The following is a 17932-nucleotide window of genomic DNA, read 5'->3' on the forward strand; positions in this document are numbered from 1 at the left end:
CCTCTTTTCCCAGAAAAAAAGCCCTGGCCACTCCGCTTTTTGAAGGACGGCCTATTTAAAACATTAGGTAGCATTAAGATAAAACATGATGTCACAAGACCTGTACCTAGATTACTGAAGGGGCTAATTTAGGGATCTGGTTAACTTCTAATTTTGAAGCTTTTCATAAAATACCTTATATAGAAATCTTACAGACTGGGGCCTAGTGAGGAATCATGAGAGGGTTTGGATTCCCCAGTCATGCATTCTATCAGCTCTCAGGAGTTTAATCCGGCTTACCCACTCCCCCTTTTAACTGAAATCAGCAATTGTCAACAATTTTGCCCCTTTTTGGGTACTTTCATTTCTTATCGAGCTATTTTTGAGGGCTTCTCCCCTTATTCTTTTTCTTTACAAATTAACTTCCAGAAGTCCCATCTTTCTGGGGAGCCCACGAAGTATGCAGTGACTTCTACCTGTAGAGTTGGCATCCTTGTTTTACTGTTTTTGATGTCTTCTCAGGGGCTAACGTGTTTCCTGTTAGATAGAGTGATGTCATGAGTCACCGGTTATCTTGTGTAATTGATTTTGTCTTGTGCGTGGTGATGATCCCTTGCTGGCTGCATGGCCTGATTTGTAAGCAAGATCTCTGTGTATGAATCTGCAGTTCAAGAGCAGTGGTTTTCTGTCTACAGAATGTGCAACTACCTATACAAGTATAGATACACCCACACAGCTAGCTTCTGGCAAAGCTGTAAGACAGAGATTTGTTGGTTTGTTGGTTTGTTTGTCGTTTATATTCCACTTTTCTCACTGAGACTCAAGGCGGATTACATAGTGTGAGATTAGTACAATCAGTGACAAGGACAAAGGCAGACATTTTCATACAGTGTCAGGAAACATTTCCATAAACAATGTCATCGGGTAAATGAATACAAGTTTACAAATACATAGTATTACCAAGGATCCAATATGGGGTTGAAGAATTGCTGAAACAGAACATAATCAATTCTAGGACTTACATTTAACCTGAAGTACATGTAGTATATAGGAGTACATATTTAAAGCAACAGATAATATGTAAGCAACATAATGGTGAAATCTATGGTTCCTAACTCATTCGCAAAACATCTGGGACCCTTTCCCTACAATACCACCCTCTTAGCTGAGAAAAAGGCCTTTTTGAATAATTCAGTTTTGCACTGTTTGCAGAAAGTCAGGAGTGTGGGGCCTCTCCTGACCTCCTCAGGCAGGCCATTCCATAGGCTAGGGGCCACCACAGAGAAAGCCTGTGTACAGGCTACTGTTGATTTCACCCATGTACACACTGGCACCTGCAAGAGACCCTGTTCAAATGAGCGAAGCTGCTGTGGAGGGACATAGGGAGGGAGGCGTCCCGTAGATATGCTGGACCAAGGCCATGAAGAGCTTTGTATGTAATAACCAATACCTTAAACTGAGCATGGTAACTGATAGGTAGCCAGTGGAGTGACTGTAGAATGGGAGTGATGTTCAAGCTCCTGTTCACTCCTGATAAAAGTCAAACCGCAGCATTTTGCACCAATTGGAGCCTCCTAGTTAACTTAGATGGGAGACCAATTTATAATGCATTACAATAGTCAAGTTTTGATGTTACCATAGCTTGGATCCAAGTGGCCAGGTCGGCTGTGTTGAGATAAGAAGCTATTTTCCAGGCTAGAGTGAGATTGTAGTAAGCATTTTTTGCAGCTACCTTAACTTGTTTTTCTAGTAGTAGTGCTGGATCCAGTATAACCCCATGGCTCTTAACCGAGTCTGCAAGGGTCAAACAAACTCCATTGAAAGTGGGGAGTACCATGTTTTTCAAGATCTCTGGCTTCTCAACAAGCATCACTTCAGTCTCGTCTGGGTTCAATTTTAATTTGTTATTTTTCAGCCATTTCACTATGGCTGCCAGGCAGCGATCCAAGATTTCTACTGCGTTCTGTGGGGACATGGATAGTGAGATATAGAGTTGGGTATCATCTGCATATTGATGACATCCAACTCCATAGCTGTGAATGAGTTCTCCTAAAGGTTTTACATAAAGGTTGAATAACACAGAAGAGCCAGTTTGGTGTAGTGGTTAGGAGCATGGGACACTAATCTGGAGAGCCGGGTTTGATTCCCCATTCCTCCACTTGAAGCCAGCTGGGTGACCTTGGGCTAGTCACAGCTCTCTGGAGCTCTCTCAGCCCCACCCATCTCACAGGGTGTTTTGTTGTGGGGATAATAATAGCATACTTTGTAAACTGCTCTGATTGGGCATTAAGTTGTCCTGAAGGATGGTCTATAAATTGAATGTTGTTGTTGTTGTTGTTGTTGTTAAGATAAGATTGCGCCCTACAGAATCCCACAGGATAGTTCCTATTCTGGAGATGGCTGATTTCTGACGGCAATCCTTTGAGTCCATTCAATGAGAAACTATTTAAACCAGTCCAAGGCACATCTGGAGTTGGTCAGCTACTGCTCTCTCAATCACTTTGCCCAGAAAGGGCAGATTAGAGACTGGACAATAATTGATGTATTGTCTAAGACTTTCACAGCCGGAGAACGATGGCTGTTGTGGATTTTCCGGGCTGTATAGCCGTGGTCTTGGCATTGTAGTTCCTGACGTTTCGCCAGCAGCTGTGACTGGCCTCTTCAGAGGTGTCGCACCAAAAGACAGAGATCTCTCATGCCTTGGGGTATTTTAGAATTCCAGACGCATGCTCCACAGAAGCTGCTGTAGGAGCATGGAACACAAAGCTCCTTGAAGCTATCGACACCACTGCTCCTTGTCGACCCCTCCGGCCCATAGTTTACCACAGAGCTGGCTCTCAGAGATCTCTGTCTTTTGGTGCGATACCTCTGAAGAGGCCAGTCACAGCTGCTGGCGAAACGTCAGGAACTACAATGCCAAGACCATTTCTCCTACCTTGTTTGTATTGCAGCTAGCATCTAGATTAAAGCATATTCATGATATTTTATCAGCGAAAAACTTAGCAAAGGCCTCACAGCTAATTGTCTGTTCTTGGGTCTGTAAAGGTTCAGATTTAGGGGTTAGAAGGTGTCTGGATACCCTGAACAATTGGGACGGCCGTGAACTAGCCGACGCTAAGGTTGCCGAGAAGTAACGTTTCTTTACCGCTTTCATTTCCACTTCATAGATCCTTCAGTGTGTTCTGCAGCAAGTTCTGTCAGTTTCTGCACGTGTTTTACACCAGCGTCTTTCTAGATGTCTTCCAGCCCTCTTCAGGTCAGCCAGCTCTGTGGTAAACTATGGGCCGGAGGGGTCGACAAGGAGCAGTGGTGTCAATAGCTTCAAGGAGCTTTGTGTTCCATGCTCCTACAGCAGCTTCTGTGGAGCATGCGTCTGGAATTCTAAAATACCCCAAGGCATTTTGGAATCTGGAAGGGTCTGGAAGGGACTGGCTTATCTGTTTTTATTATCTTTATCAATTACCTGTTTTTAATTGTGTGTTAATTATTAATAGATTATTTTTGTTTGGTTCTATTATTGTCACCTGTCTTGGGTCCTGACTGTCAGAAGAAAAGCAGGTTATATAAATATCCTACTTAAATAAAGAATTTAAAATAAATTTTACTTCACACTATGCATATTCTTTGCTAGATACATTTTGGTAGTATAACTTCATATCAGTGCATTATCAGTTGAAAGATTTTTAAAGTACTTTAAAGTTGGAGAAAGTGAAGTATCTAATTTCTAAATGCCAGTTTATTTTATTTAAAGCATTTCTGCTTCACTTCTTTCCCGAAGGACTCAAGGTACTTTTGCAGTAAAAGACATACACATCAAAGTTAAAAGCAGACTAAAAATACAGATATAAATTCCTCTACTCGAAAAGTGCACAATTGTATATATTTTATTTCTACATTTTAAGTGTAATGATATTAATATTAATTACGATACATCAAAATGTATCAGTTTCCCTTCAGCTCATAAAACCAACCTGAATAAGAAAACATTTCTGCAAAATAAAAAAAGTGTGTTCAGTTTGTATACATTCAATGAGCTGCAAAGTCTATCATTTAATCCTATAATTAAAGCAAATGTTATGCCAGTGCCATGCTTTTTTAAAAATTGTGTTTACTTTCAGAACCCTGTCTTGTTTTTGTGGGTTTTTTTCCCATTTTCTGTCAAGCTGTGTTTGTAGAGATAAAGGGAGATCTTGGCTGTGCAAGCTGTCATATCTGTATTTTGGGCTGTCTGCCTTTTCAGATATGCACCAAGTAGAAAGTGTTCTAGTCCAGGGTCCAAGAATATATGGCACAATAAGCTTTTCTATCTTGTGTGTTAACTTTATGTTCTTTAACAGATCATGGCTTGGAGTTTTTTAAAAGCATGTGACAGAGCAGATGGATTTTGGTAATGAGAAATACCAGAATATTCTGATTAATGAACTTTATAAAACTTCTTTATTTCCAATAGTTCCTTTGGCATCATTATTTTATTAACCTTTCCCAGAAGGGGCAAAAGGAGTAGAGAGCACTGTGTTTAGAATTAGTCTCTGGTCATATTCTTTTAAAAAAAAAAATAAGGAAGGAGTCTTTTGTGATATAAAACTACCAAAAGTATTTCCCCCCCTTTTTTTTGCAAAACAAATCGCCTGTATATTCTTGGCAGCTGAGATGAGATGCTAGAAACATGCCCCCCCCCCATTCCTCCTACATGTTCCCTCTCCTGTGCTTACTCCAAAAATTTGACTCCTTTTCAGCCTCTTGGAGCCCCTTTGTGACAGGCAGTGGGACTCTCACCTGGCCTCTTCTGGTAGTCCCTCCTGGGATTTAACACCACCAGACATGACCAACTGGGATGGTGATGTCAATCCATTACATCTGGGACCTCCCACAGAAGCACATGGAATTGTAAGTTGGTGCAACACCCTCCCCCCACAAGGGGGTCTCTTTATTGTCTCACTCTTTAACAGTGTGACTGGCAAGTTCTTTTACTTTATTTCAAAGTAAGGGATCAAAGGTTAGGTAAACACACACAGGTGAATGGATTCAGTTATCAACTGTATACTTATATACTATAAACATTAGAGTTTCCCAATATGTTGTTATTAAACCACTCAACCAACCTAACTTATGTAAACAGATTCTTTCCTCAGAATAGATGCTTAACTACACCCCACCGCTTCCCAATACTTAGCCAACTTCCTCACTCTCTCCACACACACCCACACCCACACAGAGAGAGGGAGAGTATGAGAGTCCACCAGTCAGGTGGAAGGTTCTTTATTCCCCTCAACTTTCTTTCATCTGGCCACCTGTTTTTATCCATCCAACTGCCTTTTAAAAAACCTTAGCAACTGTTAGTTATTCCCTTTACCCATGTTCCCTCCTCTTCATAGTAACCAGCAGCTCTTGGTGACCTTTCACACACTGTGGTTGTGTTCCACCCCAAATTCACCACTCCCTGTACAAGATTCACTACATCATGCCTTCCCTTCATAGAAGTGTGCCAGTGCTGGAGTAAGCAATAGCACCTCAGAAGTTATACAGTGAACAGTTTTATTGGCACAGAAAGCCATTTTCATAGATTATGGCATGGACTAAACAAGAATGCTGCTAATTACATTTTACACTACCGAAATGACCTCCCATGGCTCTGTCATGTAGGGCTTTCACTGGGACTACCATTTGAGCTATTGGAAAACTCAACTTGCTCAGTCAGTTCCTCAACATTCCATCTATCTTGCACATAAAGACCACACATTTTATACTTCTTTAAATATGAAGCAAGCTAAATATTTTTTGGGTCATTGTTGACATCTATCATTTTTATCAATTAAATAGTTCCATCTTCATTTTGGAATCTACTAGATTGTCTTCCTTTCTACCTCATGTTATGTTGTTCAATATGCTATGAGTAGCAACAGTACACATCTCAATTACAGGCATCAGCCAGTTTGGTGTAATAGTTAAGAGCGGCAGGATTTGAATCTAGAGAGCTGGGTTTAATTCCCCACCCCTTCATCTGAAACCAGCTGGGTGACCTTGGGTCAGTCACATCTCTTCTGAGCTCTCTTAGCCCCACCCACCTCACAGGGTGATTGTTGTGAGGATAATAACACACTTTGTAAACTGCTCTGAGTGGGCGTTAAGTTGTCCTGAAGGGCGGTAATAAATCGAATGTTGTTATTATTATTAAATGCATTTTGCCAGATCAGTGCACATCACCATATAGGTACTGATAATCATTTGCCGGACCTTGACAGATCTCAGATGCTAAGCAGGATTGGCCCTGATCAGTATTTGGATGAGGGACTACCAAGGAAGGCCAGGGTTGCTATGCAGGGACAGGCAATGGCAATCCACCTCTGAATGTCTCTTGCCTTGAAAACCCTATGGGGTCATCATATGTTGGCTCAACTTGAAGGCACAAAAAAAAAATTCATATCATTCAATCAATAGTAATCGTAGCAAAACCCAGACACTGTCATCTATGTTATTTTCTACACAGGGACAGGCTTGTGTAGTTTACTTGCTGCTGCAGCTGCTAATACTGAGCAGTGGCAACGGTCCCTGATAGTTTTTTGAATCAGCAATTCAAGAGCATTGTAGTAATATATTGTTACACCAAAATTTTCATCGGATTCTCTGAATTCCCAGCTTTCATTTTTAAATCGCTAGCCCATCACATTGTGAAGATACACTTTTTTGCAAATATCTCTGCAAGGAAAGGGGCTAGAGGTTCACTTTTTAAAAAAGGAAACCTAGGAAATTCACATAACCTAATGCATAGTGTGGTATAACAGTGTACTGATATAATGATATTAAATTCCTGATTAAAAAAGAAAATTCCTCTACAATAGGGAAAAGGAATGGCAGCCACAATGGAAATAAAAGCCATGTGGACGAATCAGGAAAATCTGAACTGTTCCACTCACATGAGAGTCAACCAGGTTTTGCGGCGATGTTTCCCAAAACTTCAGAGCAAAGCAGGTTTAAGAAGGATCAGAGAGAGGTTCGGGAAACCCTGGGAATGCATCACGATGCTGTGTGGGAAGGAGGGAAAAAACTCAGTTCTCAACAGCAAATAACCCATGTGAAAACACCCTTTTTCTCTTAGTAAGACTACAGATTCAGCCAAGATCAGGCATACGGTCATATAATGCCTTTTCCATGCATCATAGTAGTTATCGAAATTTCTGTTGAAAGTGGATGAACCTACTTACCATTTTTATCCCAGCTGTTGTTCACAGCTTTATAGATGAATGATTACAGATACTAATAAGAGTCATCCAATTTGTCCAACTCAAGTCATGGCCTCCCTTTACTAAACAAATCAGAATACTTCAGTTGGGCTTTTGAAGCCCCTTTTAACTGATTAGGCATTGTGCAGCAGTACTATAGTTGATATTCTTCTGTGAGATGAACAACAGTCCATTTGAGTTTTTCCTTCTTAACTGGCACTGCCATACCTGGAAGGTCTCCTCATTCTCATACATATTTGTATCAGAAGTACCAATCAGTGTCCCAATACAATGGGGATTGTCAGGTTGTTAACCTAAACATTTATCATATTGTCACGCACTGTCTCAGCGGAGTTCCAGTTTACACATATATTTGTAATGTTGGCCAGGCTTTCAGAATCTTCTCCTTTTGAGATTTCCACGCAGTAACATTTCCATTCCATGGGAATGTGACCAAGAGAGACTATCACTTCCAACAATATGCAATGCAGTCTGAAGGGCTTCTGAAGTCTCAGCATACAATGGCCCGCAATTCGAAAGGCTTGCTCCAGCCTATCTTTCTACAGACATACTGAATATTGCAGATACACTTGTGCTATGGCAAGGTGAAGGGGAAAGCAGGTTGGCTGCTGGAGGCATACGATGGCTGCTAACAGGAGAATAGGAACCTTCTACATTTTCTTTACAGCAATATAACTTCTAGGTTAGTAGGGATGGAGAAGGAAATCAATTACACTGCAATGGTTAGGCAAGAATAAAGAGGGGAAATGAGAAGTTTTTTTCAGGGAGAGAGTGGAAATATTAATATTTTGAGTGAACAGAAAGGGGTTTAACTTGGGGACTTTGTTTGGGTCATGCCAGGAGGGCCACAGTCAGGACTCCCCAGGAAGGAAAAGGATAAGCTCTGCTATTGAAGAAGCCAGGGATATGCATGTGGCTGTGTACAAATACACTGGGGAAGTTTGATTGACATGGGGAACCCCTTCCCCATGAAGTGGGGCCAGAGCTTGAAGGTAGAGAGGACAACAAGTAAGGGGGCAGAGCCAGTACCAAGGGGCAGGCAAAGCACAGCCCTACTTAAAAGATGCTGTTCAGCATTGTTTGGGGCTGGCAGATGAGGAGTGAGGCAACTCCCCACCCTTCTTCCACAGGAACTTATATTGATAAACTACTCAGCTGTGTATTAGAGCCCTTTGCAATCCATATTTTAATTAGGGTTTGGAAGACATGCTCCTCCCCTCCTGTGAAGAAGAAAGCAAAGATTGCCAGAGTGCTGTTCCTAGCTGATCTATTGGAATGATAGTATGTATCAAAAGAAGTTTTATAATTATTACTCATTGCACCAGCAGTTATTGATAAAATGAGATGGGTAACTTCTTTTGTGTTTTTCCTTTAAACTGCTGGTAATTTCTGCAATATGTAGAGAAAATTGGAAACATACTGGAGTTCACTAAGATGCACTTACTCAAGAACTTCACATACATTATAAGACTTAACATGTTCAGTAATCAGGTGAATCGGCAAGTGGCATTCTTAAATCCAGAACAGCTGAATAACAAGTTCTTTTTCTCCTTATGTAACTGCTGAATTCTACAGTTGTTTATTCAAGGTTCCAGTGTTACTCAGTGCTAACCTGAGAAGAAACATTAATTCCATAATGTAAATGATATATGAACAAAATGAAGGGCAATAAGATAATACCACAGGTTCTTTCATTAAAAGGTCAATATTTCATGATAAATGGAATGAAAATGTTAGTTTACTTTCTGGTTAAGGACATTCTCTGTCTCATCCAGTTTGACAGATGCCCTAAGCCTAAATGGAAGCAAGTCTCATTGTTGCCATTTGAGCTAGAATACTTGGTCTCTTTTTTATGTTAGAAAGTAAATGAAAGGTAAAAGCTTTTCTTTTATTCATCATTTAATTCATCATGTGCTGTATGTTTTAAAATGTGTACATAGGAAAATATCTGCAAAATTAAGCAATAATCCTTTGCGTAATACTTGTGCCACTGGTTCAAAATTATTCTGTTATTTGGAAACAAATATTTTAAAACTATTCTTTATCCTTGGGGTTTTCATTGATTTCCCCATGCACTATGTATTCATATTCAATGGCCAACGACGCAATCCTAAACCCAATTAGCCCTTCTAAATCCATTGAAGTCAATGGATTTAGAAGGATGCTACCTTGCTTTACAGTTGCACTCTTAATTTCTCTCCCCACCATCCTTTAATGTTTTGCAATTTGGATGCAAGCCCAACTTAAGTCTTTACACTGGCATCAAATACACTTCACAGTATTCCTCCCAGTCCCTTTTAATTGTTCATGTGTAGGCAGTGTTGGCAATACATATACTTACTTGTTTCAAAGAGTGCAGGCCACTTCAGTGTAGATTTTATGTGGCAAGACAGGAAATCAAGGAGCTTCTGTTTAAGTCACTCACTAGTTAAGGCAGTGTCAAATGGGCATGGATGGCAATATATAGGAAACTGTGTTATGGGAATTGTTACTATGTTAATAAAGAAGAGAATTTGCAAAGTACACTCTGATTTACTTAGCTAAGTGGATTTTTATGGAGTGCTTTGATTACCTACAAATCATGTCACGTGTAATGGTGCCCTTAATTTACTCTTGATGAAGTATCCTAAAAAGTCATTGGCCAGAAATAAATATAATGGAAGACACAGTGCAGAACCTAGCAGCCCATTGTCTTTTCCTTCCTAATAATAATGTCTAGGAATGCTTAATATGTGATACTGCTGCCCTGTGAGTTCCCCGTCTCTTGTTCGATTTCCTCAACTCCATTTAGACAACCTTAGTGGCGACAGGAAATCTCTGTGTAGTAACATTATATAACAATACTGGGGAGAGGAGGAGGAGGAGATTTGGGCCTGCTGTTTACAATTACAGTCATGTTCTTTCTGGCTTATTTTGTCATAGGCAGGGATGGCTCAAGGTATTTTACTCTCCCAGATAGGTGCCATATGCTGCTCACAAGCACTGCTGAGGCTCAGCAGGTTTGAGTCTTTGTGTACTGCTCTGTGGGCAATAACACAGACTACCATCAGTTTAGAGCTTGCCAGGAGTAGTCTTAGTGATTTTGGGGCCCTGGGCAAAAGTCCAAGATGGGGGCCCAAAATAATTGTTACTACTCCCTGGCAGGGGCGAGCAAGGGGTGGCCTTCACCCCATGTGACATGGGCCACAGCTGTTTCTGCCCCTGGACACCAGCTACCCAAGCCCCAGATGAATGTGAGTGACATCACAGCCTGTTCTTCTTTCCTTCCTCCTTCAAGGGGTGGGACTGTGTGAGGTTGCAGCCTCGAGGAGCTGCCCTGTTGCCCATTATTTAGCCGAGCCCCAGTGACCTGTCTGGCACCCACCATGTGAGCCCTTTGGTCCTTTGGGCAGTGGATTGGACCTGCCCTACTTACAGTCTTCACTGGACTTTGCTAGCTTTTAAGTTATAGTGCAGCTGGAATAAGTAATACAGCATAAATAAACACTTTTAATTACCTCATTATCTGTGAGTGAAGTATTAGGGAAAAGTGGTTTGTATTATGAAACGAGACAACATATTTATCTCGAAAAATCTGCCAGGGAGAAAAAAACATCAACAATTGGCTTTCTCATGCTTTATTTAGAACGTGTATATTAGACAGCTGCAGCCAACATTTCATATAGGACTATTCTTCTGTCTCACCAAGCAGAATTGTGCTTCAGAGACTACAACCTCTGTGCAGGGAAAATGTAAAAGAAAGCAGGATAAAAAGATTTGCAATACTTGCATGGTTTTCATTCAGTTTGCCAATGTGTATAATAGAAATTCCTCTACACAAGATGTTCTTGCTGTCAAAAGCAGTTCATAACTCACCACCTGCCCTTCCTTCCTGTAAAGAGAACTCCCCCTTCAATCCCCTCTTTATACCTGGGTTCAGGAAGAATAAGACATAAGGGGATTCCTGCTAAACGTATACTGTCTGGCAAAATACAAGGTTGAAGAATGAGGTGAAACAGCAAAAGAAAAAGGATTGGGTATGAGACTTGTAAAAGATCTACTTTGTTCCACAGTAAAAAAAAAATAAAGTAGAAATTCAGTGAAAGCTAGACAGAAAGGGGATGAAAGACACCCTAAGCCAAGAGGGAGATTGAAGTGGCAGGGCTTGCCCTAGGATTCTCCCTCCCCTTTTTCTGGAGCTTACCAATAGTGTGAGGCATCTGTGGTGAGACTTTGCCAGCAATCTGGCAATGGGGGAGAGTGTCGGATAGCACCTGGGGATTTTGCTTAAGATGAAGAAGGAGGCAAATGGCAGAGTAACTCAGCTTTATGAACAAACTGTGGTCTTAGGTACACGAAATGCAGACTAACCAGAATTTGCATGTGTCCAAATGCACGCTATGTTCCTTGGGGGAGGGGGGGGGGAATCCTAGACGCCAAGTTTAAAACATTTAGGTGTTTGGAGAGCCATACACTGGAGATTTTTTTATCTAAGAAAATGTATCATTATAGTGAAGAAGATCTCTTATTGTTATTTCAGCAGTTTGGTAATAGTTCTGCAATATTTTTATTTTGAGGAAGTAAACGAAAAGAGGATCTAAGCCCATTTGATGTTTTTTTTAATGCAAAAACGAAACTTCTGAACTGAGAAACTTGTTTATATGCTTGTTCTTGAAAAGAAGAATGAGAATTTACAGTTTAAGGAATTGTTTCTGTGTTTTAAAAACTTCCAGTTTTCAGTTAAGAACAGTATTTTTCTTAGAATTAGTTTGTGTAGTTTTTTCAGCACACGGAACCTTCCAGCGCAAAGGAAAGAGGCAGCTTAGGTTTACCAGACTTGAAGTTATATTTCGCTTCCTCATGTTTAATGTAGATGAAGGAATGGATGCTTCTGAGAAATGATTCGCTCTTGACTTTGGGAAGGTCTTGACTTGATATTTGGATGGCATGCTTATTTGTGGTATGATAAAGTAAAGGTCAACGTAGACTTTAAAAATCACTATATTAGGAGAAAGCTGCTGCGTCGGTGAAGCTCCAGCCGCAGTGACAGTGGAAGAATCTGCTGCTGCTCTAACATGCCCTTCCCCTGCTCCTGAGCTCCTGGAGAAAAACTGGAATGAGGGCATGTTAGAGCAGCAGCAGATGCTTCCGCTGTTGCTGCGGCTGGAGCTTCACCGACACGGCAGCTTTCTCCAGAGCAGCTCCCCAGGAGCAGGACGCCCAGGAAGAAAGTAGTAGCTGCCTGCCCCCAAACAATCGTTGGGAGCCCTCTTGTCCAGCAGGATTGTGACTGGAGGAATGATTTGCAAAAGCTGCTGATGCCGGCTTTCTCTGGCTCTTCAGGCAGTGATTCTAACAGAGAGGGGAAGGACACTCGGACTTCACTTCCCAGGAAAACTTGCGAGAACAATCAAGTTTTCTCCACGTGAAAAAAGGCACTTGTAGCTTGGCTCTCTCAGTGAGGAGCACCTACCTTGAGGCCTTTACAACAGTAGTTTAAATGTTGCACAGAATCTTAAAATCCTCATCTGTGCCACACAAATTCAGTGCTATTGAATTACAGGTTCTCTGTTGCTTTATGAATGCTACTAGGGGAGAAAGTGTTGCAGACCTGTACTTTTATAGAACGTTTTATGTAACTTTTAATCATTAGATTCTTTCTGTATTTCTTGCAGAAATATGCTATGAAAGTATAGTAAAGATACGATGGCCTGTCTTACAATTACAGAGATGGAAGGGACGACATCATCCGCTGTTCACCAGAATGGTGGCATCCTTGGGAATTCAGACAACAGACTGAGAGAGCCGCTGCTTCGGATTTATCTTTATCATTCCCCAGGGAAGGTGGAAGGCGATTATCTACTATTTCCAGCTGGAGAATATGTTGCAGAAGAGATCTGTATGGCTGCCTGTAAGGCTTGTGGTAAGATCATGGACAATTTCCTAACTAGTTGAGCCACTCTGGCCTGCATTTTCATTATCATTTAACAAGGAACATGAATCAGAATGGTATTTGGCGGGCTTAATTCATACTTTCCCTTCAACTTGTGTTTGTATGGGAGTTCCTTATCAAGGTGTTTGGAAGGAGTGGTTATATTGTTGGACTAGGATTCCTCCTCTGCCACGGAAGCTCACTGGGTCACCTTGGGCTATCGCATACTTTCAGCCTAACCTATTTCACAAGGTGGTTGTGAGGATAACATGGAGAAGCAGAGAATTCTGCAAGCTGCATTGGATCCTCATTAGGGAGAAAAGTAGGGTACAAATGGAGTAAAATAAAAAAAAATACCATTCCTCTGCTTGAGGAGAAAAAAGCAGCAAGATCTGCTACCCCTGCTCACATCAGTCTATCCTTTTCAGTAACTGTGGATATCTCTTGGAAGTATGTTCCTCATACTGCTAGATCAAATGAGGAACAAAAACTTTCAAAAGAGAACCGTAGCTGCAACGGAAGACGTGGTGTGGGATGTAGAGCCAGCTTCTGTTTTGGTTTTTCTCTCTAAAGGAGCAAATGAGATTGCAGAAAGGCAGCCCTCCTTTAGTACTTCAGACTACTGGAAGGCCCCATCCATTTTCAAGGGAAAATGTGAGCATTGTCTTAAACTTTGTTTTTTTCCAGTTCACATGCTAATATAGGTAAGCTGTGAAAAGAACTATTGCTGCCACTAAAAGAGGTCATATGTAGAAACATTTGTTAAAATATTTTATTAAGATTCAAGAGGTTTTTAGACTTAATCTAAGACTGCCTGTCACCAGGTACACAAATAAATAAAACCATTTGTACCCCACCTTTCCACGAGACAGCTATAATTAGCATAATGTATCTTTGAAATGTGTTGTTGCTCCACGCTCTTGCGTGGTAGTTCCTGTATAGTTCTTTCTTTAGCTGTGGAGGCAGATATCAAAGATAATGCTTGAGCAGGTGTGCTAAATTTTTTAAGTTGTTGGAAAGACTGGATTATTCCTAATATTAGCCTTTCTGCTAGTCCACCCCACCTTCTTCCCTAGAAGCAAACACAGCAGGAACGTAAGATATTTCCTTAGACCCTTGATGTGTTTACGTTGAAATAGAAGTCCAACTTTGAAATCAAGTCTGATGAGCTTTGTCCAGAAAGAAAATGCTCTGTGTTCACCAACTCTGGAACTTACTCCATTTGTTCTGTCTTCAATGGCTCCCCACTGCTTCCATCTGTACTTTTCCAAGTAATTTTTTTTTAAAACATGGGGATGTGAATATAGCAAAGGAGTTGTGTGATTAATCTTTGTAACTAGAAATCATTCCAAGCCTGCCATAGGCCCAGTGTGTTGTAGGGGATAGTGTTGAGCTTGGACCAGCAAGACATGGGTCTGGGTCTTTTCTCAGCCTTGAAGCTCACTGGATGGCCTTGGTGAAAAGCCTAAGGTTTCATTGAAATCCTTTCAATCATGGTTAAGGAAGCTTGATTATAGCTTGGCAGAAGAATTACATTAGTTTGATTGATTGGCAGACCAAAATTGGAGCCTTGTTTTTACTCACTGTGGTTTGGCATGATGTCTAAGTTGACCAAACATAGTTGGGGCCCGCATTCTTCCTCCAGTGGCTGATGCACCACAGAGACACAAGTAACTGTATGAACTTGAATGCTAAAAGGATGAAAATCAAAAGGAGTTAACAGCTCTGAACTATGATATATACTTTGGGAAACTCAATGCATAGACTTTGGATTGCATGCAAAATGTTTGAAGGGATTTCTGTCAGTAAAGTGAAACTTCTCCTTGTGGTACTCGCCCATCAAAAATGCTGTTTCCAGGAAAGGGGAGCACCGAGGAACAGAATGAGGGAGAAGCAGAAGAATGCTGCAGGAGGGTGAATCCATGCTTGCTGCAATGTAGCTGGATCTCTTCCTGGATCCCCTCCTACACTTTACCAAAGAGTTGCCACAGGAATAAAACAGATTATCCCAGATACAACACTCTTTATATCTTTGAAAGAAAGATACCAACAATGACAGCTGCTTCGTGTTTCAAATGTAGATATGGCAGCGAACAGAAGAACTGGAGCATGACCGGAGATAATTGTATTTTTTAACTCTGCTGTCTGTCTGTCCTGTGGTTTGCCCGCACAAATTTTTCACATCGTCCAGCAAATAAAAACATCTTTGTGGTTTTGACGATGGCAATTGCCTGTGTTTTTTGTTTCATCTGTTTTGTAGGAATCTATGTGAATGCAAGTCATATTGCTTGTCCTTTTTGTAGTTTTATTTTGTACAGAAGAAGATGGAACATTAGGAACATGACCGCTTTGCAGAGATTGCAGTAGGAACTGTATTTGTGACTTTCAGTCTGTTGTGAACAACAATAAAACTTTTTTAAAAATGGAGAATTTGCAGATTTGCTGTTTGGACAGCGGGCATTAATGCCACTTTAGCTGTTCGGCAGGCAGAAATGAGTAGGTGCAATATTCCCCAGTTGGAGAACTGCATGTTCTCTACTTACATCCTCCTGAGGCCGTTCAAGAGAGTAGCAATAGCCTGGTTGATACTCCTTAATCAAGCTTTGACACACCTATAGCTTATTGTTCCTTTCCTCCAGCATTTATTGTTTTTCAGTTGTGCTTTTTAGAATGTTACTTTGAAAGCAATATATAAATTCAATAAGCAAATAAATTGTTCCTTGCCAATTCAGACTTGGCTATTGCTAATGAGTAGCCTGCATTGCACTCTGGTATATTAATTAATATCTAATCTGTTGTAGTCAGCCATCTTAGGTACTAATAGTTTTTTGTTTTGTTTTTTACAGAAGTGCTTGCTTCTGACTAAAATTTATCTTTGGCTGTAATTTCTGCGGGTATAAACTAAGACAAGATACTGTTTTCTAAACTTAATTTTTAAAAAAGTTAACCAGTGACTAAGAGTGTTCTGTACAGAATCAAAATATAAAGCAAGACAGATCAATCTTGCTTTCTTATTATACTGAAGCAGGATTATTGTGCCTTACAGGAAGACTGCTGTTTACAAGACCATACAGATGAGATTGAACTTTGAAATATTTCAGTGAAGTCTATTCAATGTAGATATGGCAAATGTTTGCCTAGGTGTTTCTTTAAATGCATATGATGTTCTCAAATGTTATTTCTTTGGATTGCCAGCAGTATTCTTTCACGGAATGTAGTACATACGTAATTAGGTTGAGGGATCAAAAACACTAATTTGCTTGAGAGTACTTGATGTATTTACCTCACAGACGTTCTCTCTGCCAGTGCTGCTTCTGCAGTTGGAATGCTGAAGCAGGACACAGATCTGGGGACAGGAGTACAGAATTTGAAATTTATGTACAGAGGTTTTCTTGTATTTCAAGCCAGCATCTGTGTGTGCTGGTGAACATTTCAGACCCTTCCTTGAGTCTGAGTGAAACTTGACAAATAGTGAGCACATTGAGACCAGTTTTAAGCCTCTTTGCAAGTCGTAAACATGTCTGTAAATAAATCTGTCTGGGGGAAGAAGACAAGTTATGCAGGTTATAGAATTTGGATTGGATGCAGCAGATGATTTCCACAAAGAGAAACGGGGAGCACTTTTGCCAGTTCCTCACTCCTTTAGCAGACCTTTGAATATCCTCTCCTGGGATTCCCCTGTACATCAGGGAGGTGAGGAAATTGCACTCTGGGGATGGAAATTTCTAGTGGAGTCAAACCTTTGTTTCCTAAATCTCCATTTTAAAGGACTTTGAAGGTAATCCTTAGAAGTCTTTAAAACCCCAAAGCAAAAGCCACTTAAAATCTTCTGTGAGGACCAAGCAAAACGAAACAAAGCTGGTAAATTGTTTTGTGTCATTTTGTTTCGTCCTGATAAAATGTATCATACGGCTTTAAAATGTTTCTAGAGTGTTTGAGTTTTGTTCTTGTAAATATTTCTAGTAATACAGGACTCCAAAATCTGGAAAGAAAACCCAAGGAAGGTTCTATAAATATCTCATGTGTATGTTCATGCTACACGTTGTGCATTTGCTGAAAGCAGTGGTACAACATTGATGCCTCCTGTATCAAATATAATGCACAGCCTTAAGTCTTTGAGGGGCAATTACATTATGACATTACATTATTCTTTGCTATATCAGTGAACCACTTTGTACTTACATGGAAGACTAAATTGATCATGGCTACATACAGATTCATTCTGAAGCAAAGTTTCTTCCTCAGATTTGTTAACAGTCTAGTGTGCTTATTGCAACATCAAATTTCTACACAGTCATTCCAAAAAAAACCCATTTGGGTCAACTGCTAGTGAATTCTGGATTGTTTATTGGTGGTGGTAAAGTGTTTCAGAAAGCATACTTTTCAGAATATATTCAGATAGAAAAAAATCAATCAATTTATAATCTGTAAAGTAGTCCTTTTAATTTATTGAAAATCACCATTTGAGCCTGTTTTTCTGATACTAAATGCTGATCTCTAGTCCAAGCAGTGTAAGCTCATTCTGCCGTCCCCTTAGCAGTGATTAATGAGAACTGAGATAAATGGCTCTTTAAATGGCTCATCTTTCTGTATGTGCTTAAATACCACCCTGCCAATTCAGTGTCAAAAGTGACTCATAAATCACAAGTCACCTTTGCTCAGCAATTGATTGCTGCAACAGTGAGTGCTGAAGAGTGGTTCACTGCAAAATAAAATTCAGTTAAATCTTTGATAGGCATGTTTTCTGTTTTGCACTCCTGCGAATACTTCCTGATGAAAGTAAATAGTGTTCCTGCATCAG

At 40.5% G+C, this 17932-nt stretch overlaps 1 protein-coding gene across 4 annotated transcripts in view; it reads left to right on the plus strand.

Moving 5' to 3' along the window:
• Positions 1–17932, plus strand: part of JAK2 (Janus kinase 2) — a 103818-nt gene that overhangs the window by 37606 nt on the left and 48280 nt on the right. The window contains exons 2-3 of one of the 4 annotated variants that reach the window (XM_054987341.1): positions 4716–4866; positions 12875–13122. In XM_054987341.1, coding sequence (XP_054843316.1) covers positions 12906–13122 — 217 coding nt within the window. In that variant the 5' untranslated portion in view covers positions 4716–4866; positions 12875–12905. The remainder of the gene's footprint in view (positions 1–4715; positions 4867–12874; positions 13123–17932) is intronic. The other 3 variants (XM_054987343.1, XM_054987340.1, XM_054987342.1) reach the window with 3 other exon arrangements.

This window comes from Eublepharis macularius, chromosome 8 (assembly GCF_028583425.1).
Source record: "Eublepharis macularius isolate TG4126 chromosome 8, MPM_Emac_v1.0, whole genome shotgun sequence".
Lineage (NCBI taxonomy): Eukaryota > Metazoa > Chordata > Lepidosauria > Squamata > Eublepharidae > Eublepharis > Eublepharis macularius.